Genomic DNA, 24,170 nt, shown 5'->3' on the forward strand with positions numbered 1-24,170 from the left:
ATCTATGAGGTCTACAGACCCCAATAGGGAAAAAGGGCAAGGGTTGTCTTTAAATCCATTTCCTCTGTAACCAGAGATTATTTGTAGGAGCTAAGAACGAAAATCAGCAGGCACTGAAAAAGAATCTATGAGCTAAATGCCAAAAATAAGGTTCGTGTAAAGTGACTCACCTTTCCAGCAGATAAGTGGTCCTCTGCACAGTGCTCCTTGGGCGTTCTTCACAATGTAATACCTTAAGTGCTTCTGCTTCTTTGGCTGAGTTGTAAGTTTCAGGTTAATATGATTGGAAAACTCTGTGAAATACCTAATACCACGCTCTCCGCAGCCAATGCAATTTCCAGAGAAACCTTAAAGAAAAAAATATTGAACATAGGATTTATCTTTGTATAGATAAAGCTACAATATATTCGGGTGCTTTCAAATTGTGTTTAGTTACACATGTGTGGGTCCTGTTGGCCATTGCATCATAACCCCCAGCAAAGCTGGATTCTGACGTATGCGCCGACTGGGACATAAAATATAATGGTGAGGATAGAATGAACGTGTGCGCTGTTGTGCATCACTTTCAGCTGTATACGCCTACTGGAGGCAGACATGCAGAAGCACTCCACTACATCCGGATGTCCGCCTCTCTGTCAGCACCATTATAGACTATGGCCCCATTGGCACATACATCCAAATCCAGTTTTTCCGAGAGGGGTAGGAGTTGGACGCAAGCCCCGAATGAACACAGGAACGTTTAACTAATAACACAATGTGAAAGCACCCTTAGCTGCGGAACTATATAGATAAGCAGGAACAAACATTTTAAGCACTTTTGAAAATGACTTTTTCACAGTAGGATTTAAAGAGAAAAAGCAGCGGTAGTGCAGCAGTAAAGCATCCAAAAGTCACGTACCTAAAAGTGCATTTTTCCCATCATCATCAGGAAGAAACCTTTTATCAACTGCACAGACAAGAATATGTTCAGGAGAACTCTGAGTCTTTACTCCAACCAAAAGAAAGCCAGGAGGAACCTCAATTTGCTCATTACTCAGGGACACCAAACGTATATCCTTCCCTGCTTGGCAGAATCCTGTAGTAGATAAAATGAAACTTTAACCCCTGTACATACGTAGTCGTACTGTGCACTCCCGGCCAGGGTCTGGGTAGGCAACAGTAACAAACCTCCAATGAAACCAGCTGTACACTAGGTAGGATAAAAGCCCTCACTGCAGGAGAATCAGATTGAAAAAGCAAGTCAACTGCAAACACTCTGATTTTCGAGCTGTCCATATTAATTTAAGAACTTGACGATAACCCATTTACAAGAACCAACTAGATACTTGTTTGCAAATGGTGATCATTTAATAGCCAGCTCACAAAGGAAGACTATCAAGGTGTGCTACTAACTATCAGTAATATTTTGTTGTATGTGCTCATAGGCTGGCAATGTTCTCGGCAGCACAGGCTCTGTTTACACAGGACAATGAGCTGCCGACAGCCATGATAGTTTGTGCCACAAACTTCATTTGAATCAGCAAATATTTTGCTTGCTCGTCAGGTAACCAGCCTGTTTGGAATGCAAGAGCATCGTGAAATAATAATTCTCAAAATGCTCGTTCTTGAAATCTTGCAGTTTAAATGGACTATCAGATGGGCGAGGGTTAGACTTTAGTCACCCCCTCTGAACAGTTGTCTTCAGCTCTCCTGCAACGTTTGTCCCCTTCTTTGCTTACATTACTCTATACCTTACACCACCATACTTCGTAGCGGCTGTGCATGGCATTGCAGTCATCTTGTATGCTCAACAAAGCTGCAATACCCAGCACATCTGCTACTAAAGTACACTAAGGCATTGTGTAGTAGGGAGCAATATAAAGAAAGCAGAGACCACTGCAGACAACTGTTCCGGAGTGCCAGGAGTCCACTTTGTGTACACTGTGCATAGGCAGAAGTCTACGATTCAGTACGGGCAGGGTTATATAGAGCTCATCAGGTTTCTTTTAGTCTTCAGTCTCTTGATGAGAAAACCATAATTTTATACAATCTACAGCAAGCAGCACAGTAAATGATACAAAAATTTTATAACAGATTACCTTTAAGTATATCATTACTTAAGTACAATATACTTCTATGTAGGTAATGTACATAGCCTATATAATTGTCTTTTGTTTCCTTTATTTAAAACTAAAACACATTTTACTTAAAACACTATTGTGGTAAACCTACATTAATTCTACATTATATGACTAAAACACACAGGGTTTTCTGAAGCAGAGCTCATTCAGTACATTAAAGGAACATCCTTTGGTAGCACCGACTGCATACAGCATGCAAAGAGCTCTTCCTTGTGGTGGGCATCTGAAGCAGGAGATTTGGAACTTTGTATCAGAAAACCGTACAGAATTATGATTTTCAGAACTGAAGATAAAACTGTGAAACATTTCTCGCTTACCATCTACAGTACAAGAACCTTCTGGAGCTGGTTTCTGTGTATAAGGTAAAGATGGACTACTTGAATCAGACAATTCATCTTCCTCATCATCCTCCTCCATTTCACACACAGACTGACTGTTTGAGAAGTCCAGGCTGCCATTCTGGGTGTACCTCTGAGCAAAATCCTTCTCAAGTTCTTCAACTTTTGGTTTTACATCCACACCTTATCAAAAACATTGGTTTTAATTTAACTAGAAGCAGATGGCTAAAATATTACTTAGAAGATCACTTTCAGGAAGTCAACGGAAACGGGTGATCCAGCTGTACAAAACTGCTAACCCACTTACTAAAGCCAATCCGCTATTTACAGGAACTTGTAATGTCCCCAAACGCTGTTAACATGCAGACATAGGGTAAATCTGCAGGTTTATAAAGCAGTGCGGCTGGCATACTGAAAGCCCGGCTTCCAGGAGGAAATTCATTGCATTCCTCCGAGCAGCCTCCGGCTTTCAACCACCAATCCATATACAGTGAGTGGCGTGTACAAGCACGCCATGGCACTGATCACCATCTCCTCACTATGTGCCAGGGTGCGCCAATATACTGAGCAGTGACTGAAGCAGCGCCTGGATGACAGAGCCCCCCTCCCCGGTAGCCAGGCTCAGTATGGCGGTCGCCCAGCTTTAGAATGCCATTAACCTGCAGATTAACCCCATATCTGCAGGTTAATAGTATTTGGGGACATGCCAGATGCAACTCCTACTTAATTTTTTACATTGCTCAGGTCCTAGTAAGGATCTGACTCATTCACAATACTGGGCGGACATCAAAGATGTCTTGTCAACCGTACCACCCAGCAAGCATTAACGTCTCTGTGCCCCGTATCAGATCAGGTAGGAGAGTAGATTTGGGCTTTTTTTTTTTTTTTTTTTTTTTAAACACTTACCATCTGAAGAGAAAGGGGAGTTTTCAGAATTTAGATAGAGCTGGGAAAATACTGGACGCGGCACCACACTGTTACATCTTAGAGAGGCTTCTATGGAATTATGAAGAGCTTCCTCAAACCGGGCAGATTTTAGCTGCCCTGCGTAAGAGTTACCCATGTCCTGTAAGAAAAGAAAAACCAATTGGGCAACTAAAGTATTATGAAAAATATATTTGTGTGCTGACCACTACTAGGATAACCCATGCAAACACAATTGTTAGAAATGCTATAAAGTTACTAATTTAGATTTTTTATCTCAATTACCGGTATCTTGTATTGAAATTTCTTTTATTCATTATGTGAATTGCATTTTTATGTAAATTGTGCTATATATAACAGCACAATTTACATAAACGTACAATTAAAATAATGCATAAAAAAAAAAAAAAAAAACCTCAGTACAAGATACCGGTAATTGAGAAAAAAAACCAAAAACTAAATTAGTAACTTTATAGCATTTCTAATAATTGTGTTTGCATGGGTTATCCTAGTAATGGTCAGCACTTTACAATAATTCCCTTCTTTCCTTATGGAGTCCCATCTGTCAAATGTAGGTGGAGGAGGGGAGTTTGTGCCCTTTAATGCAGGGCAGGTGGTCAGCAAAAAAAGCCAGGGGACATGTCAAAATAATGAGCAACGCCAGGCAAGACAATGAATTCGAGCTAAACAGGACAAACAGATTTGGAACGTGTGGGGGTGGCACGTGTGATCTGGTAGAGAACATCGCGGGGGACATGGGACGCTTAGTCTCCCAATCTATTTGCTGCACAGCTGTTCCCGCATTTCCATAAACTGCATGACTTCTAATGATTTTCTAACATCTCCAGCCGAAAGCCACTTACAAAGACAATTCCCTTTCCACTACACATTTCATTGTTAAAGTCAGTGTATCAATGCAAGTTTCAGTATGTAAAATTTAAGTAAAAAATACAAATCTTAAAAAAAAAAAAAAAAAAAACACAAATTAAACATCACAATTCTAGTGTAATAAAACAGCTTTTTTTTCCCTGAAAGAAAGGAATTATACGCACGCCTATGTGGTACAAGACCACTATAATGTATAACAGAAAATGTACAGGCGTATAAAAATGTTCAACTAGTGTAACCTAAGATTTTAGGATCCATTCAATGTTAGAGTTCTTACATAATTTTTTTCTTTTTGTATATGGGGTCATTCCATGGTAACTTACGTTACATTCACAAGCCAAAAACTGAGTTAATAATGGCTACGGACTGTTCTTTGAAGGCAGGCACAAAAATGAGTGAATGTATAGTGTACAGTACACTATTCTCAATAAATTTCAACAGTTTGATTTTTCAAGAATACAAATTAAATACAAAATACAATGTTATTACTTGCATTACAACACAATGTAGTAACTTACATCTTACATTACAAATCTGATGGTGACTTACGTTACAATACCATTACGTCATATGAGAAGTAAACTTATTGTAACGTAAGTAACTGTGTTGTAATGTAAGTTACCATGGAATGACCCTATGGTGCAAGAGTATACCTCATTCATTTTCAAACACCAATTACTAAAGAAAAAAAAAATTCTCATCAGATTCACAAATGAATTTAGCTTCTCCAGACAAATATTATAATTACCGTACTACTAGTAAAACACATTGCATACTAAAAAAAAAACCACACACCACAAACTGGCACTTTTCAAATAAAGTCAAAGCCTGGGGGCGGGCCGATGTAGCAGAGCCGTGCGGACACATCTCGGGAGAGCTCCCATTATCCGGGCAATTATCCTGCGCACAGAACCCGCTGAGAGCGCTGTACTTGCTGGTGGCACGGTCTCCTGGGCTCCTGACGGCTTCTGGCTCCCCAGGAGGTGCGATACCCGGCTTCGGTGGGGAAGGCCCCGCGGCTGTTCCGGCGGGGGAGCGAGGCCTGCAGTTGACGGCGGCCATCTTCTCCTGCAAGGAGACAAACACCATCTGACGGATCCTGCTCCTGAAGGGACCAAGGGACGGACACAGCGATCCTTAGAGGTACTTGCAGGGGAAGCGCGGTGTGAGCTCTTGGAAATGAACCCCATGCTCACCTGGTGATTATAGCTGGCCCGCGGTTCCCGCCATTTCAGGGGTCTGTACACCCAGACTGCGCCCCCCCCCCGTGGGCACTGCAATATACCCTGCATCACAGGACCTGGGTGATGGCCTCAGGCTAATCACAAGCTCAGCACTTCATCTTACTATCCTACTCTGAGCTCACTGCACTCCTCTACTACCAAGCCTAAAGGAGTCAACATATATTTTAGATTAAACACTACTGCTGCTGGAGTCGGAGGAAAAAGGGTACTTTGTGGGCACACGTTTATTCAGCTTGCCATTTTAAATCACTGTTAAATAGGAATTGTTCAAAATGGTCGGGGATGGCTGACAAACTGAAGGAATTTTCACGAACTGATCCATCTGACAGTGCGCGATCTCTCAGGCATAATTCATCACATGCTAAAGCTATAGATCAGCGTAAAAACCGTGCTTCTGATAGTGAGGTAGGTGGGGACAAAGACGATCTCACTCTTAAGCAAGCATCCGAACAGTTAATGCAAGCCATATCTTTAACTAGAGCATCTCTGACCGAAAAGATAGAGGATGTGCATTCTGAGGTGGGCAGTCTCCGACAGGATATGCAAACCATGACGGGGTGCATTACAAAAGTGGAATTGAGAGTATCCCATTTAGAAGATAATCTTCCACCCATGGAAACCAAGTTAAGAGTGGCTGGCTCTATAAATGCCTGGAAGCAACTTAAGGATAATCTGGGAGATGAATTCTCCTTCACGTTTTCCGTGGAAAGGGCTCATTGGGTCCCCACAAAGCCATTCCACCGGGCAGTCCACCTAGACAATTCCTGGAGCGCCTCCTCAATTGCAAAGACAGAGATGCTATATTACATCTGGCAGGGCAAAAAAGCCCTATTAAGTTTAACAATGCCATGATTTCGGTTTTCCCTGATTTGTCTATGCAACTCCAGAAGCAAAGGGCACAATTCATGGACATTAAAACGCAGCTCATATCCAGCTGATCTCTGCATTGTCCATGAGGATTCTTCCATGTTTTTTACGGATCCGACGGAGGCAGCTGTGTGGTTACGCTCTCACATGGGATCTCGTGACAAACAGTCCTGATATGTTTGCAGCTAATTAAGATTTATCCAAAAGGACTGTAGAATTGGAGCTCCTCGCACTGGCGTCTGACTTAACCATACTGGACACTGTTTCCAGTGATGGTATCCCCATGTTTGATCTACGATAGGAGCGCAGGACTCTGCTCCTTTATTTTTGAGCTTCTTGTTCTCTTTTTCTTGTTAGTTTTGTTTGTTGTAGTTTATATAGATACTGCCAAAAATCTCTCTGTAACCTGTACACTCCACTCGCGTGATGTGGCATTTCATACCTAGATAAGGTGACATGGATTCTGAAATTGACTGTATGACCTGGAATGTGAAGGGGTCTTTGGACTCCTCGCAAGAGAACTAAGGTTTTTTTTTTTCTCCAGGATTAAGCGTCCTTGCCCTCACATCCTAGCTCTGGTCGAGACGCACCTCACCAGGGATTCAGCCCGATATGTACAGAAGCCATGGGTACAGTGGTGTATTCACACATTTCATACTAGCTATTCAAGGGGGGGTGGGGGGGGGGGGGTGTTTCCTTGTTGATACATAGAGATGTAAGATGGGAGGCTCAAAGAGACCTGGAAGGCAGCTTTGTTTTTGTATATGCGCTGATCAACTCCAAAACATGCGTTATAATGTATATACAATCCCCCCCAGCCAATATGTCAATTCTTCAGATGGCAATGAGCTTTGCTCTAAATTATCCTGATGCACACATATGTATGGGGGACTTTAATCTAGTTATGGATAACTGTCTTGATAGTGTTAGACTGGATGGCGAGATATCTGGAGGGACCTCCTCTTTACCCTCATCTCCCTCTTCATTGGCATTGTTTATGGAGGATAGTGGTTGGCTAGATCTGTGGAGGATGCGCCACCCTGGGGTAAAGGAATACACTTGTTAATCATTTACTAAACGTACTCTATCCTGTATAGACTATATATTTGGTTCCAGTAATTTAGTGATGTGGGTAGCTGACACAGAACATGGTAATAAAGGGATTTCAGATCATAGTCCGATTATACTTAAACTTAATTTTGGCCAATCAAAACATAGTATTTTTTGGAAACTAATTCCATTCTGGCTCAAGTTGATAAGCTCTAATGACAGAACTATAGACCAATTAGATTGCTTCATCTCGTCTCACTCTGAACCCCAAGATATTAACCTGTTTTGGGATACCCTTAAGGCGTACTTGAGAGGATGTTTGTCCTCTACGATTTTTTTGTATTAAAAAGGCAACCTCGAGGAAAGATGACGAGATGGAACAACGACTTAAAGACTCTGAAGCAGCATATCTATCTAGCCAGACTATTGAGAATAGTACCGAGAATAGAGTTGTATGGCTGACTTCCCATAGGCTTTATACTCAATACATGGACACCAAGTCTAAGTGTAAATTATTTTTTACTTGGCAATCTTCTTTTGAATTAGGGAATCAGGCAGGTAAATTTTTGGCTTTCCTAGTGCGTCAACATAAACACATCTAACACTATACTCCAGATCTGGACATAAGATATTTCAATAGTGACCTCAACTGAAGATATGACAACAAAGTATGAGTATTATGGAAAATCATATAATTCAACGAGTGGTCTTGATACTCCACAATGCCCGAATTATCTATCAGATATAGAATTTCCCACACTGGATACTACCCAGCGGGCTTTTTTGGACGCTGACTTTATAGAGGAAGTTAAAAATGCTATGATGGCTATGGCCCCTGGAAAGGCTCCTGGACAAGATGGGTTCACTGTTGAAATGTATAGAAAATATCAAGATGTTCTGGCACCACTTTTTCTAAAAGTATTTCAAGGGACTTGGAGGGGGGGGGGGATACTTACCCGACTCGTTTTATGAGGCAAACATTATAATACTTAAGAAGGGAAGGACCCCCTTGATTGTGGATCTTATCACCCCATATCACTGGTAAATGTAGATTATAAAATTTTCACTAAGATTCTGGCCACTAGATTAAACTCAGTAATATTGGATCTTATATACTTCCGGACCATACGGGCTTCATGCCCGTAAGAGCACCGCTATCAATATCAGGAGGGTCCAGTCAGTGGTTCAATATTGCTCTCTGGTACCGGATAATAAGTGGGCCCTGGCGTCGTTAGACGCAGACAAAGCCTTCGATTCCCTTGAATGGCCATTCTTGTTTGCAGGTTTACAGAGATATGGCTTTGGTGCTAAATTCCAAAAATGCATTGGCATAATATACACAAAACCTAAAGCTCGTATAGTCATAAATAACTCCATAGGGTCATTCCATGGTAGCTTACGTTACAACACGATATAGTAACTTACGATACAAAGATAATTGTAACTTGCCTTCAGATGAAATAAACCTATGGTAAAGTAACGCATTGTAACGCAAGTTACCATCAGCTTTGTAACGCAAGTCACTATATTGTGTTGTAACATAAGATACCAACATTTCTTGTAATAAAAAATGTTGCATTTAACTTGAGAGGTTAAAATAAATATGGTAACGTTACTTGGACTATGGTGTTTTAATACAATAAAAACAGTTCTTCTCCCGTTTACCAGAAAAGAAAATTTGGCAGTCTCATGATGGACAATAGCCTTTCCTTTTTTTTGTATTGTCAGTTTCCAAGTAATAACACTGTATTTTGTATTTAATTTTATTGTTGAAAAAAATCAAACTGTTTAAATCTATTGCAAATAGTTTAATGTACAATATACATTCACAAATTTTTGTGCCTGCCTTCAAAGAACAGTCTGTAGCCAGTTTTTGACTTGTGAATGTAACGCAAGTTACCATGGAATGACCCCATATCGGAATACTTTTTTCTTTCTAGGGGAATGCACCAGGGGTGCCCCCTAGTCCCCAGCCCTCTTTGCCCTTGCTATAGAAGCGCTGGCAATACATGTAAGGTCCTCTCAGAGTATCAGAGGAATAAATATAGCAGATCGTCTAGATACTATTGGTTTATACGCTGACAACATGGTGGTGTTTATGGATAAAACAGACAAGACGTTGCCACATGTGATTACTACCATAGATAAATTTTGTAAATACGCCGGCGTATACTGTATATTAACTGGAATAAGTCCGCTCTCTTGCCCCTCTCTCATGGCCCTGAGACTCATCTTAGTTCTTTGTCCCCATTGCCTGTGGTGTCTCATTTTAAATATCTAGGAATTAATATATCTAAAAGCAGTGAACTTGACTTACAACTTAATATTTTACCACTATTGGAACTAGTCAAACTCAAATTTGCCTCTTGGAGTAAACTTCTATGTTGCCGGCCATATTAATCTAATTAAAATGATTCTACTTCCCCAAACTTAGTTATTCCCTCCAGCATAGTGCGGTGCTGGTTCCCAAATCCATCTTCACCAATCTGAACTCCCTGACCACGTCCTTTATATGGGGGAAATCTAGACCTAAAATTAAATTATCCACTCTACAGAGGTCTAGGCAGATGGGGGGAGAGGCGCTGCCAGATTTTTATTTATATTATCTGGCAGGACAGAGTAAAGCTTTAAGTGGATACCGGATAACTAACTTGGAACATCATCTTATTCATGCTGCAGAGATTGACTGCCCATTAGGTTTTCTAGAAACTCTAAACTTATTGCCCCCCAACTGTTGCCTCTAGTTTGTTTAGTAAGGTCGGTCTGGAAACAGATCAAAAATGTGATCCACTTTGAAATACCATTATGGAACAATAACTATGTCCTGCTACTGTTGAACCACCCATCCGCTGGCTTTTGGATCTCACATGTTTCTTTGATTAAAGACTTATATGAAGGCAATATCCTTATGTCTTTTGAACAAATCCAATTTAAATCTAATATCCCTACATCCCAGTTCTTTCGCTATCTTCAATTCAGATCAGCTGTTCATTCACATTTACGTTATTCATGTACGATCCAAGCCATCTCATAGTAACATATAGTAACATAGTTTTGAAGGCTGAAGGACGACCTTATGTCCATCTAGTTCAGCTTATTTTTAGTGCAGCTGTTCTGTATTGTTGATCCTGGAGAAGGCAAAAACCCACAGAGTAGAAGCCAATTTTCTCCATAGGGAAAAAATTCCTTCCCCTAAGCTGGGTCAACCATCGACCTATAATATTATGTTATTCGTAACCTTCTATACTGTTACTCACAAGAAAAGCATCCATTCCTTTCTTAAATTCATTCAGTGAGTTGGCCATCACCACTTCCTCAGGAAGAGAATTCCAGAGCCTCACTGCTCTTACCGTGAAGAACCCTCTTCTATGCTGGTGCAGAAATTGTCTTTCCTCCAAACGAAGAGAATGCCCCCTTGTTCTTGTCACTGTCCTTGGTACAAACAGTTCATTGGAGAGATCTCTGTATTGCCCTCTGATATACTTGTACATATATATTAGGTCTCCCCTAAGTCTTCTCTTTTCTAGAGTAAATAGACCTAATTTTGATAACATTTCTGGGTATTGTAGTGAACCAACTCCATTTATCATTTTAGTAGCCCGCCTTTGAACCCTTTCAAGTTCAGTAATGTCTTTCTTGAGCACCGGCGTCCAAAATTGCACACAATACTCCCAAGTGTGGTCTGACGAGTGATTTGTACAGAGGGAGAATTATGTTTTCATCTCGTGTCCCCAGACCTCTTCTAATGCATCCCATGACTCTATTTGCTTTGGTGGCAGCTGCCTGACACTGGGCACTCCAATTTAGCTTCTTATTGACTAAGATGCCCAAGTCTTTTTCCATGTCTGATTTCCCCAGCAGTTTCCCATTTAGTAAGTAATTATAGCATCTGTTTCTCCTTCCCATGTGCATAACCTTACACTTATCTGTGTTAAACCTCATTTGCCATTTTTCAGCCCAATTCTCCAATTTACTCAAATCTGTCTGTAGTTGCAAACTGTCCTCCTTTGTGTTAACTACCTTACATAGTTTTGTATCATCTGCAAATACTGATATTTTACTGTGTAAGCCATCCACTAGATCATTAATAAATATATTAAATAGTAGGGGGCCCAATACTGAACCCTGTGGTACCCCACTAGTAACCCTGGCCCAATCTGAGTATGCCCCATTAATAACCACTCTTTGTTTTCTATCACTAAGCCAGCTACCTACCCATCTACACACATTTTCCCCTAGCCCAAGCTTTCTCATCTTACTTACCAATCTTTTATGTGGGACAGTGTCAAATGCTTTTGAGAAGTCAAGATAAATGACATCCAATGATTCTCCTTGGTTCATTTGAGAGCTTACATCCTCATAGAAGCTGATCAGGTTAGTTTGACAGGAGCGATCCTTCATAAATCCATGTTGATATGGAGTTAAACATTTATTAACATTGAGATATTCCATAATGGTATCCCTTAGAAACCCTTCAAAAATTTTACCCACAACAGATGTTAAGCTTACCAGCCTATAGTTTCCAGGTTCCCCTTTACACCCCTTTTTGAATATTGGTACCACATTTGCTTGCCGACAATCAAAAGGAACAGACCCTGTTTCTATAGAGTCTTTAAATATAAGGAATAGAGGCCTGTCTATCACGTTACTTAACTCCCTTAATAACCGAGGGTGAATGCCATCAGGGCCTGGTGATTTTAATCTTACTAAGGCGGTTCTGCACTTCTTCCTGGGTTAGGCAGATAATACTTAATGGGGAGTTCACATTATCACTCTGCATTTCCCCTGGCAAATCCTTTTCCTGTGTGAACACGTGAGAAAAAAAGTATTTAAAACATTTGCTTTTCCCACATCACTCTCTATGATTTCACCCTCATTGTTCTTTAAAGGGCCGACACCATCAATTTTAATCATTTTACTGTTTATATAATTAAAGAATAGTTTGGGGTTTGTTTTACTTTCCTTAGCAATGAGTCTCTCAGTTTCCACTTTTGCTAAATTTATTTGTTTTTTTGCACATTTTATTTTTTTCTCTATAACTTTTTAATGTTTCTTCATTGCCTTCTTGTTTTAGCTTCTTAAATGCCTTGTTCTTGTTATTTATTGCCCTTTTTACATCCTTATTTAGCCACATTGGTGTTCTCCTGTTCCTAGCCCTTTTATTTCTGTACGGTATGGCTAGCTCGAAGTGGGTGTGTAAAACTGATTTAAATATTTACCATTTATTTTCTGTGCTCCTATTTTTGAGGACATTGTCCCAATCAATTCGGCGAAGGTCCTCTCTAAGCTGATCAAACTTTGCTTTCCTGAAATTCAGCGTTTTCGTAACCCCCTTCCAGGGCACCTTACTGAAGGACAAGTGGAATTGTATTATATTGTGGTCACTGTTCCCTAGGTGCCCATCGACTCGTACTTCTGTTATTCTATCTGGCCTGTTGCTTAAAATTAAGTCCAGAAGGGCTGTCCCTCTAGTTGGGCCCTGCACAAGTTGTGACAGATAATTATCCTTGGTCACTGACAGAAATTGGTTTCCTTTCAGAGACACGCAGGTTTCAGTTTCCCAGTCTATGTCGGGGTAGTTGAAGTCCCCCATAATAATCACCTCATTGCGATTTGCTGCTTTGTCCATTTGTTTCAATAATACATTTTCAGTGGCTTCTGTTATATTTGGTGGCTTATAACAAACCCCTATGAGGATTTTATTAGGGTATGTGCACACTTTGCGGTTTCTGCTGCGTTTCCGCAGCGTTTTTGGCTCTGCAGAAACGCTGCAGATTCTGCTGCGTTGTACAGTACCTTTATTTCCTATGGAAATAAAAAAAAAAAGCTGTGCACATGCTGCGTTTTTTTCCGCGCGGTTTTGCTGCGGTTTTCAAAACGCAGCATGTCAATTGTTTGGTGCAGAAACGCTGCAGTTTTACACCTCATCCATTATGAGGTGTAAAACCGCAGGGCAAAACCGCAGAAAAAACACAGATAATCCGCAGAAAAAACGCAGCACTTTGTCCTGCAGATTTCCTGCAGTTTTCTCTACAAAATCCGCAGAGGCAAAAAACTATGTGTGCACATACCCTAACTTTTCCCTCCTTGTATCTCCACCCATAGAGACTCCACCTCTTCGTTTCCCTCTTGTATATCTTCTTAGTGTGGGCTTTAAAGTGAACTTTATATATAGACAGACTCCACCCCCTTTTTTTCTTCTACGATCCCCCCTAAACAAATCATATCCTTGCAAGTTAGCCGCCCAGTCATAGCTGTCGTCTAACCATGTCTCAGTTATTCCTACTATGTCGTATTTTTGCTCATATATTACCAACTCCAGATCTTCAATCTTATTGGTCAGGCTCCTTACGTTGGTCAGCATGCAGGAAAGAAGTTTTGCTTCCTTTTTCTTAGCTTCCTTCTGAGTACCCTGTCTTGGGTCCCCTGTACCACATGTAGTATCCTTAATTAGTTTGTCCTTCTGCTGCATGTTCTTGTCTGCCGTTTTTCCTCCCATCCCCTCTTCTTCTAGTTTAAAGCCCTCCTGATGACTGTGGCAAGTCTTCCGGCAAATGTGTGTTTCCCAGGTGTATCCCATCTCTTGCGAGAAGTCCATCGTAGAGGTAATTCATGCCATGGTCCAAGAATCCAAATCCTTGCTGCCTGCACAAGTGTCGTAGCTAGTTGTTCACCTCTAGTATCCTATTCCATCTTCTGATGCCATGACTATCGACTGGGAGGATTGATGAGAAAACAACCAGTACGTTGCGTTCCTTTACTTTCTTCCCCAGAATTTCAAAGTCATCTTTCCCTTTAATAGGAATCCTTAAATCTCAAGGCCCTTAGGGCCTTAACTCTCTACATGTACATGTTGTCTGCGGGAACTGACTCTGCTATAGCGACAATTAAGGGGAAAGTGGGAGGGTCTCATTCCTGATGCTCAGGCTGAGGATTGGGAGGAGATTCTTGAATCTCCAACTAAAGTATCTCCATCTATCAATAATAGAATGACTCAATTATAAATCTTACACCTTCATATCTAACTCGGCATCGCGACTTTTCAAGATAGGTCGTCTCCAATCCTCAGAATATTTGAAGTGTCATACAATGGAAGCAAACTTTGCACATATGGTGTGAGGATGCCCCACTGTCCTTTCATACAGGTCTGATGCAACATCGCTGTTAACATCCTTAGTGCAAATTCCTGTTCCTCTTAGTCCATTAGTTTGTTTATTCGGGGTGTTAGACGAAGAGAATTGGGGACACTATATTAGGATTTTTCTATGCGAGACACTTTTTTTTGGGCTAGGAAAGTGTTGGTGCTATGTTGGATGGGAGGGTCAAACCCCTCACTCAGAGCCAGGATTGACCTGGTAAATTCGGTCATTCCATATGAGCTAACACTATCAAAACTGGGGCTGTCTAGGGAAATTCGACAAAATCTGGGACAGATGGAATTCCTCTCATCTCACTATGTCGGGGGGTGAAGGTTCGGCACCACTGTGACTGTTATAGTTGACAAACATCGAGACGTATTTAGGGCATCACAATTTTTTTTAATATTGTGTAATGTACTAATGCAGCGTGTTGGGTATAGTTGTAGTTTAATTAGACTGGTAGTGCTTTAGTGATATGTACTTTTAAAGAAAGAGCTTGACAATGCTTCTGTTTACCCATTTAATAATTTGCTACCTAAGCAGTAACTCAGACCTGTGAAACTAAATTGTATAAACAATTTAATGTGCGAGTTGCTATATTCCCATAATTATTTTGACAAAATGCATGTGTATTATTTTGGTGTATGTATATATGTACATGTTTTTCTTTTTCCTGGTTAATAAACAAATTAAAAAATAAAAAAAAAAGTGAAAGCCTGACCTCGCCATCAAACTTGTTCATCTTTGTGCTCTATCAAACTGTGATATGTCAAATGTCAGGCACATCATTTTTTTCGAGGGGAACAAAAGCAGTCAAGAATCTGAGAGCAGAATAAAGACTGCAGTCAATGTGCACACCACATCAAACCAAGACGACCAATGTGATCAAGAATGAAGGAAAATAATGTGTACAGAAGACAAAAAAAAAAAGCTTTAAAATGGGATATTCCCGTCTCCAAGGTCCTATCCCAATATGTAGTAGGTATATTAGCAAATGCCTCCAGTTAGAAATGTAGTATAATTCTTCTGATAAGCCATGTCTTATCTTCATGTGCAGGGCATTGCAGTAGCCGAAGTATCCATGTTTATGACTACGAACAACTAACTCACTGTATTAATGGTCGTAACCATGCATACCTAAGCTACTGCAATGCCCCACATGGGGAAAAGTGGCAGCTCATCAGGACAACTATACTACATTTCTAATTGAAGATATGCTAATATTACTACATCTACTTTATACTGGGATATGATCTTGAAGATGGTAATACAACTTTAACCTACCAAAATAAAACACAAATCCTAATCAAAGGACAGAGGGAATGGATTGATAATGCAAGTGTGACATTACAACAACCTTAAATATTTAGCCAATTATTTTCAGTATATACATCAAATAGTTCAGAAGGGGGGAAAAAAAACTACATCCATCAGTTGGATTTGTTTTTTCACTTTTTTTCTTTGCTCTTTTTTTTTTTATTTAAGTGTTCTGTTTACCTCTAAATCAATAAAATAAAAACTTTCTTGTAAGATTACGCTTTTACTCACGTTTATCACTAAGGAACAGATCCACGAGACATGAATGCAAACCAGAAGTTTTCCGCTTTGAATCAGCGTCTCTCGGATCTGGAGTTCCGACTAAGAAGACGTGCGCCGAGAGTCACGGATCTCACTCTCGGATCTGTGAATAGATCTACTCTATGCTACGGGTCCAAGTGCTGTCTGAGGAAAAAAAAAAAAAAAAGCCCTTGGAAGAGTCACATGGATGTATGAATGCAGCCAAGAGTACATTCTCATGAAAACCCGCTGTGGATTGTGATGCATCTACAACGACCAGTGTTGTTCATTAATCACCATTTGAAGATTTTTGCCAATTAGATTTCGGTACACAGGGGCTTCTCCTCTGTCATACTCTACCCTCCATCAAAAATATTTCTTTAGTGAGGAAAATGATCCAAAGTTACATTTGTGAGTGGCAAAAGTATGTGAACCATTGCTCTCAAAATCTGGTGTAAACTCTTTGTACATCACATCAGTTAGAAGAAATTTTAGCCCATTACTCCCCACAAAATAGCTTCAACTCAATTATGTTGGTGAATTTTCTCCCATGAACTGCTATAGGATTAGAGACAGGACCGCCATTGCCACTGCAGAACTTCATTCATCTTTAGCCAAACTTTTGTAGAACATTTTTTATGCTTTGGTGCACAACCCACGTTCTCACGAGATTCAGCTCTTGGACAGATGTTTTGATGTTTTCCCTTTAGAATTTGCTAGTTTAAATTTAGAATTGTTCCATCAATGATCATAGCTGTCCTGGGTCAGAGGCAGCAAAACAGGACTGGATCATGATACTGCCACCATTGTGTTTCACAGATTGTATGAGGTTTGTAAGTTCTAATGCAAAGTTATCTTTCTACAAAAAAAAAGCTATATTTTAGTCTTATCCGTCCACAAAACATTGTCCAATAGCTTTATAGCTTGTGAGGCTAAAAGATTAGCAACCTGCAGACAGGCAGTGTTCTTTTTGAGGTGCAATGGCTTACCCCTTGTAATCTAAAACAATACACATCTAAAAGGGAATCTGTCATCAGAAAAAATAAGCCATTAACCTGCGGATATGGGGTTAATCTGCAGGTTAATAGCGTTATAATTCTGCTCGGAGCCTGCACTTAGGCTAGGTTCATATAGCGTTAAATGGGCTGCGTTTAACGCATCCGTTACATAGCGGCATTAACGCTATACACTGCTATGGACGAGCGCATTGCTAACGCATGCCATAATCAGCATGCGCTAGCAAAGTGCTATCATTCTGTGACGGACCCTCGGACGAGGGCTGCAGCGTCCGAGGGTCCGTCACTGCTAGCGCAGCTGAAGCATCTGCGCTAATGGGATGATCACGTTATGTTTGTAGAGTTAACGTAGTCCGTCAACGCTATGTGTTGAACGGACTGCATTAACGCTATGTGAACCTGGCCTTAGACACTGCAGGGAGAAAATTAACTATTTTCCCCAGTAGCGTTCTCATTTCAGTCACGGGGCAGCGCCAGTTCAGTCACCACTCTAGGTATACAGAGCGACGGCTGTAACTGCACCCCCGACCCGACTGATAGTTGAGCTGCAAGGCAGAACGTCAGTCACGGCCAGGAGCACAGTTACAGCCACCGCGGTGATGGAAACAGCACCGGCGCAGCCATCGTAACTTAAACCGAGCCACCAGCCCCAATTCTGGCTCTGCATTGGGGCCAGCTGTCAATCAGGGCTGATGGGCACAGTGTTAGTCACCACTATGAGAATACAGAGCGGTGGCTGTAACCGTGCTCCCTGCCCTGACTGACACTCGCTCTGCATTGGGGCTCAGCTGTCAGTCAAGTCAGGGAGCACGGTTACAGGCGCTGTTCTGTATTCTCATAGCGGTGACTGAATCAGCGCCGCCACAGCCCTTGTAACAAATGGGAACGATGCTGGGGGGGAATAAAATTCATTTTCCCCCACAGCATTAGGCTAAGCACAGGAACTGGGCAGCTTTATAACGGTATGAACCTGCAGGTTAACCACATATTTGCAGGTTAATAGTGTTTTTTCTGTTCACAGGTTCCCTTTCATCAGTGTCCGCCTGATGACGGACTCGTGAACATTAACATTTTGCTAATGTGAGAAAGGACATTAGTTGTTTAGGGTGCTTTTTAGTGATTAGCACAAGTGCTCATTGCTCGGGTTTGCAGAGGGTGCTTGGGTATGCACAGAGTATCGCGGGTACTTGAGTGACATTCATGTCCCTATGGCCGCATGATTCGTGGCTGTTGGACAGCCACAAAACAGCCATGGATTGACCGTGTTTGTCAGGCAATCCCTGCATGTTTTGTGGCTGTCTAATATGGGGACATAGGGATGTAAACATCTCACTCGAGCACCCGCATACCCGAGAACCCTCAGTAAACTCCGGTAACGAGCACTTGTTCCACTCTTGATTAAGGCTTACAAGTACGGATGTAAAATACTGACCAAATAGTGAATGTGTAGCCTCAAAGCATACATGTACATAGGGGTTGGGGGTCAGGAAGAACACCTATTGTGCAAGTTCATGCACGTCAACATGGAAATCTACTAATGTTTAACATGCCACAAAGGTTTCCCATGCAAGTCGTAAAGCAATGTTTTAAAAAAAAAATTTGTATCCAAAGTAACAGTTTAAACCAAGTATAAGGAGGTAACATTCAAGTAAACAAAGAGGAGAAAAAGGATTTAGCTAGTTATCTTGAAATCTGGTAGACAGAATATCCTGTACAGGAAACCAGTTGAAATTTATGTTTCACTTACGAGTCAACATTCATAGGTAAGACTTACGGCATGTTTGGAAACGTGTGCATGGAGCCGCCATCACAAAGGACTATTAGTTGCAGTTATGTTACTCATTCACTACTTTGCTAATGTGCCAGGGATTGCCTAGATAAGGACATGGGTCACAGTGGCACAGACCTCAGGGCTATACATAATGTTGAAGATTCACCTGCACAACATGCACTTTTCTACACAACCTAGTAACTGAGTGACCCATGACTATGGTCATACAGCCAATGGCTCAAGGCTAACAATCCGTATCATACAATAATCAATGAATAAGTATTTTTAAATCTGTGTATAATGAAAATATTAAGCAAATGACTTCCAATTAAAGATGCACACCTAGCAACATTTATATCCATCAATTTCTTCTAAATGTGCCCCTAATATAGTGAAGGTGCATGAAATCCTTCCAGATTAAGGTCTTCTCCAGTTCCACCACTTCTCAGTTTCACCTCGGGACCATGTGAGTGGTCACCTCTGCTGGCTCACACATGAACTGCTTTATGGGGCAGTGCCACTACCCCAATGTAATCCTTAGGGTATGTGCACACATAGTTTTTTGTCTCTCCGGATTTTGTAGAGAAAACTGCAGGAAATCCGCAGGACAAAGTGCTGCGGTTTTTCTGCGGATTATCTGCGTTTTTTTCTGCGGTTTTGCCCTGCGGTTTTACACCTCATAATGGATGAGGTGTAAAACTGCAGCGTTTCTGCACCAAACAATTGACATGCTGCGTTTTGAAAACCGCAGCAAAACCGCGCGGAAAAAAACGCAGCATGTGCACAGCTTTTTTTTATTTCCATAGGAAATAAAGGTACTGTACAACGCAGCAGAATCTGCAGCGTTTCTGCAGAGCCAAAACCGCTGCGGAAACGCAGCATTAACTGCAAAGTGTGCACATACCCTTAGGGTCCCGTTTCACTTAGCAATGCACCAGCAAACCCGACAACGATACAACCTGGTAAAGATTGCTGGCGAGTAGCTAAATAGTCGCTAGTAAGCTGCCAAACAGGCAGATCTACTCAACGACGCAGCAACGATCCGGCGATCCGTGTAGCGACATTGCCAGTCGTTGGGACCTTGTCACACAGCAGCTTTTCAGACAATTCACGCCTGCGTCCTTGAGTTCTGCGTCACCAACGAGGTCTCTCGTTGTCGTCAAACACAGCGATGCGCGCTGGCCAGCGGGACGCTGACGAAAATAATGGCCCAGAACATTCGAGCATGATCAGCAATATCCAGGGGTGGGGGGCAGTCGCCGCTATGTGTCACGCGTAGCGAGATCGCAGGCGAGGTCGCTGTTGCGTCACAAAATTGGTGACGCTTCAGCGATCTTGCTATGTGAGAAGGGGACTTTAGAGTCTGCAAATACTTCAGCTGACCATGTATTTGCAGATCTATTTAAATTTGGTGATATCTGATGTGAATGTGACGTCAGGTCATCATTACGCAAGAAATTAAGAACAAAAATCAGGATCTGTCACTGGATGGCAGATAAATATTACATGTGTATGGTCGGCCTTACATTGTGAAAGTGACTTGTTCCACACACAAACCTCTGTTATCTGGCTAGTCTGAAATGAGGTTATGTGATCTTGAAGTGAACAGGACAGCAATGTTTACCGGGGAAGACTGCGATCGCTACAGACATTTACAAGGGTTGAAAACTTTCCTGGGAGTGATTCTTCAGGTTAATTTATCTAAAAACAAATTTTTGTATTCCACCGAGTCACTGATACAGGATTTGTATAATGTGCCAAGAACACAATTTACTTTTCAGAGCCATAGGGAGAGGAGGGAAATAAGTTGGTGGCACCACTGCTGGAGCAACTGTATGAAGCAGATGTCAGGTGATAGATAGCTTACCACGGATTCCCATTCACTTGAAATGTAAATTACTTTAAAGCATATGAGCACTCATTCTATTTTTTTTTTTTTTTTTTTTTTTTAACGTAATCAATTTTTTTATCTAAAAATCATTTTTGCAGAAGGGCACTCAACATTTTTAACTTCTACAGCCTCTGTCAGCTGTCCACAGAACGAGGCAAAAGTAAATTAAACAGTGAGCTTATTCTAGAAGTAGGGTCTGTACCCCTTATTGTAACATTTTCTAAAAAAGTTAAACTTTCATGTGGTTAAACATCAATCTAGAAAATATTTTAGGCTAGAATTAAAGCAAAACATTGGTACAATCTTTTTGCAGAATGAGAGTTGTACACTGAAGAGACTGTCCAATAGTTTACATTTTATTACCATGTATCTAAAAAGGAGTTAAAAAAAACAGTTCATAGTCTTTTCCAAATACCGGTAGTCAGAGTTGTGGAACAAACAAGTGTTCGATTTTTGGCTCACCTTAACATTCTGGCAATAGTCAAGGCCAATGGGCAAAACGCTTATTCAAGGAGATATACACCAGCATAAAGGGCCCTTTACACATAGCGATATCGCTAAAGCGTCACCGATTTTGTGATGCAGCAGCGACATTGCTAGCGATTTCGCTATGTGTAATACTTGCCTCCGACCGGATCCCCCGCTGGCTATCGCGCGAGATTGTTCAGGTCCATTTCTCGGCGGCGGCTTCCTGCTGGCGCCGACGAGCGATGCGTGGATGCGGGCGGGCGGGGAGGGCATCATCATTGCCGCATCTGAAAAGGTAAGTAACGACTGCTGCTGCGCAGCTGCATCACTGGTGAGATCTGCCTGTTGGTAGCTCACTAGCGACCATTTAGCAATGCACCAGCGATCCTGACCGGGTCATATCGTGGTCGGGATCGCTGGTGGATCGATCGATAAGGGGCCTTAAGTCATCAACAGTACACCGCCATGTGTAAATAGGGGCTTAACATGCTGCACCGAAGGATCGTATTGGTGTGTAGAAGTCTGTCCAAACTGCCAAAACTTTATTAAAAAAAAAAAAAGGAAAAAAAAAAAAAATTGCCTTGTACATAGCTGGTTGTTTTAGGAGGTTGTCCACTTCTTTTTGATCAATTACCTATACTCAGGATGGGTCATCAATGTTTGATCGGCCAGGGTCTGACATCTGGCACAACCACCGATCAGCTGTTATCAGTATCGGCAGAGGCAGGGCAAAGTACTCACTTACAGAGCTGGTTGTCTTCTGGTAGTGGCCGCCATAGGGTACTACACATTTGCCTACTATTGATTTGAATAGGAAGCTGCTGTGTAGTACCAAACCTCAGTCATTACCAGAAGGCAGCCAGCGTCGACACCAATAACAGCTGATCAGCAGGAGTACTGGTTGTCGGATTCCATCTGATCAGACATTGAGGACCTATCCTGGAGGATAGCTTATCAATCAAAACATAGTGGACAACTTCTTTACTGGCCTATCTACTGACCATATTTCTTTGGTCTCCATATAAGTCAGCATCAAAAAGCAGTCAAACTTTTGTTTCAAAAATCAGTAGTAAAAGCAAAGAAAATATAAATTACAAAAGTTTAAAAAAAAAAAAAAAAGCCTCTTGCTCTGCTTTTCCCTGTCTCCTGCACAGACTATTCACTCTCCAAAACTGCTCAAATTTGTGCCAGTTCAGGATCAACTTACAGCCGCTGCCTAAACAAGTCATCAAGAGGTGAAGGTGGAGAAAGGCAAAGTAGTAGCTACTAGTGAAAAAAGTCTGCGGAGGAGGAACCAGCTAAATAATGAAGAAAACAAGTCATAATGGCCAGAAATGGATTTGTTCCATGTGCAAATACATGACAATGAATTCTAATTAGGTCATTGGAAAAGCTAGATACCCTTTATTTCGGCCAGAAGTTAGCAGTAGTTTGCACTACTATTTCAAGAAAGCATTCATTTGTGGGTTTGCAAGGAATAGTGACTGGTCAAATGAGTCAAAGTGTATGGCCACCTTTACTTCCTTTTTACACTTCTAAGCCTAATAAAACAAGATGAATGCAGGTTTGAGACAATTTTACTAATTAAAACACAAACCAGGCAAAATGCTCAGGGTTCATCATGTTCAACCTTCATTTCCAAATTGAAACTGCCTCTTGCGTCAAGCAGTGTTTCACGGCAAAGATTGCTTTGTCTATCCAGAAAAGAAAAAGCCTAAACTAGTTTTTTTTCTTGTTGCTTTTATCCTTGCGATCCTGATTTTGCCATCTAAGCAGGGAATATAGATAGATGGAGAGTGCCTAAGGTCAGAGAGACCGGGTAACCAACTTCATACAGACATCCCCAGCCATTAAGACATACACAGCTTTGTGGATTGGCTGCAGACAAGGCATCTGCAAAATACAAACATCCACTTGTAAATGTGCAGTCCAAGGATGGATGTGACCCAAGGACAGCGCGATCATGTTCAGAAGGTTATACAAGGATAGCAGCTGCCAGTAAACAAAACTATTAAGAAGGAGCAATGATGTCTGAGCTCTATATTTCTATTTGGTTGAATTCCTTATATGAAATATCTTTTCATTTTATCAAATCCGCAGTTTTTTTTTTTTTTAACATAAAGTACAGAGAATTTAGAGTTAAATGAAACACTTAGGGTATGTGCACACCATCAGGAATGGATCAGTATTTTGTTCAGGATTTGACGCAGGTGAAGATCTGAGGTCACTGACAGGTCACCTGCGTTTTTGTGTCTTTTTACATGCATTTTTGATGTGTTTTCATTGCACGCGTTCTTTGGTCACTTGAAATAAAGCTAGTTGAATGTTGGCTTCAGGGAAAGAAAAAAAAAAAAAAAAAAAAAAAAGCGATTTCCTGTTTGCAGATATATTGGGGTATATTCCCACGGTCAATAAAAAGGAATCTGTCACCCTTTTTTCCCCCTATTGGCTGCTGGCAGACATCGAGGGCTTATCTACTGCATTCTGTAATGCTGTAGATAAGCCCCCGATATAACCTGAAAGAAGAAAAACACGTTATATTATACTCACCGAGGTGGGCGGTCCGGTCCGATGGGTGTCACCGTCCCGCCCGGCGCCTCCCATCATGCGGTGACATCCTCTTCTCCCGTCCTGAAATGGCTCCAGCGCAGGTGCATTGCTCTGCCCTGTTGAGGGCAGAGCAGAATTCTGCAGTGCGCAGGCGCCAGACCTCTCCAGACGCCTGCGCACTGCAGGACTTTGCTCTGCCCTCAACTGCCCTGTTGCGCCTACGCCGGAGCCATTACAGGACGCGAGAAGAGGACGTCACCGCATGATGGGAGGCGCCGGGCGGGACGGTGACACCCATCGGACCGGACCGCCCACCTCGGTGAGTATAATATAACGTGCTTTTCTTC

The 24,170-nt window shown here is 41.5% G+C and overlaps 1 protein-coding gene across 5 annotated transcripts in view; it reads right to left on the bottom strand.

Moving 5' to 3' along the window:
• Positions 1-24,170, bottom strand: part of GREB1L (GREB1 like retinoic acid receptor coactivator) — a 180,903-nt gene that overhangs the window by 73,958 nt on the left and 82,775 nt on the right. For 3 of the 5 annotated variants that reach the window (XM_073550862.1, XM_073550860.1, XM_073550861.1), the window contains 4 exons: positions 3,365-3,524; positions 2,438-2,641; positions 899-1,075; positions 171-347 (listed from right to left, as the gene is read on the bottom strand). In XM_073550862.1, coding sequence (XP_073406963.1) covers positions 171-347; positions 899-1,075; positions 2,438-2,641; positions 3,365-3,521 — 715 coding nt within the window. In that variant the 5' untranslated portion in view covers positions 3,522-3,524. Of the gene's footprint in view, positions 1-170; positions 348-898; positions 1,076-2,437; positions 2,642-3,364; positions 3,525-5,065; positions 5,339-24,170 lie in introns of all 5 variants that reach the window. The other 2 variants (XM_073550859.1, XM_073550858.1) reach the window with 1 other exon arrangement.

Source organism: Dendrobates tinctorius, unplaced genomic scaffold (assembly GCF_039654945.1).
Source record: "Dendrobates tinctorius isolate UK_male_01 unplaced genomic scaffold, ASM3965494v1 ptg000171l, whole genome shotgun sequence".
In the NCBI taxonomy this organism is placed as follows: domain Eukaryota; kingdom Metazoa; phylum Chordata; class Amphibia; order Anura; family Dendrobatidae; genus Dendrobates; species Dendrobates tinctorius.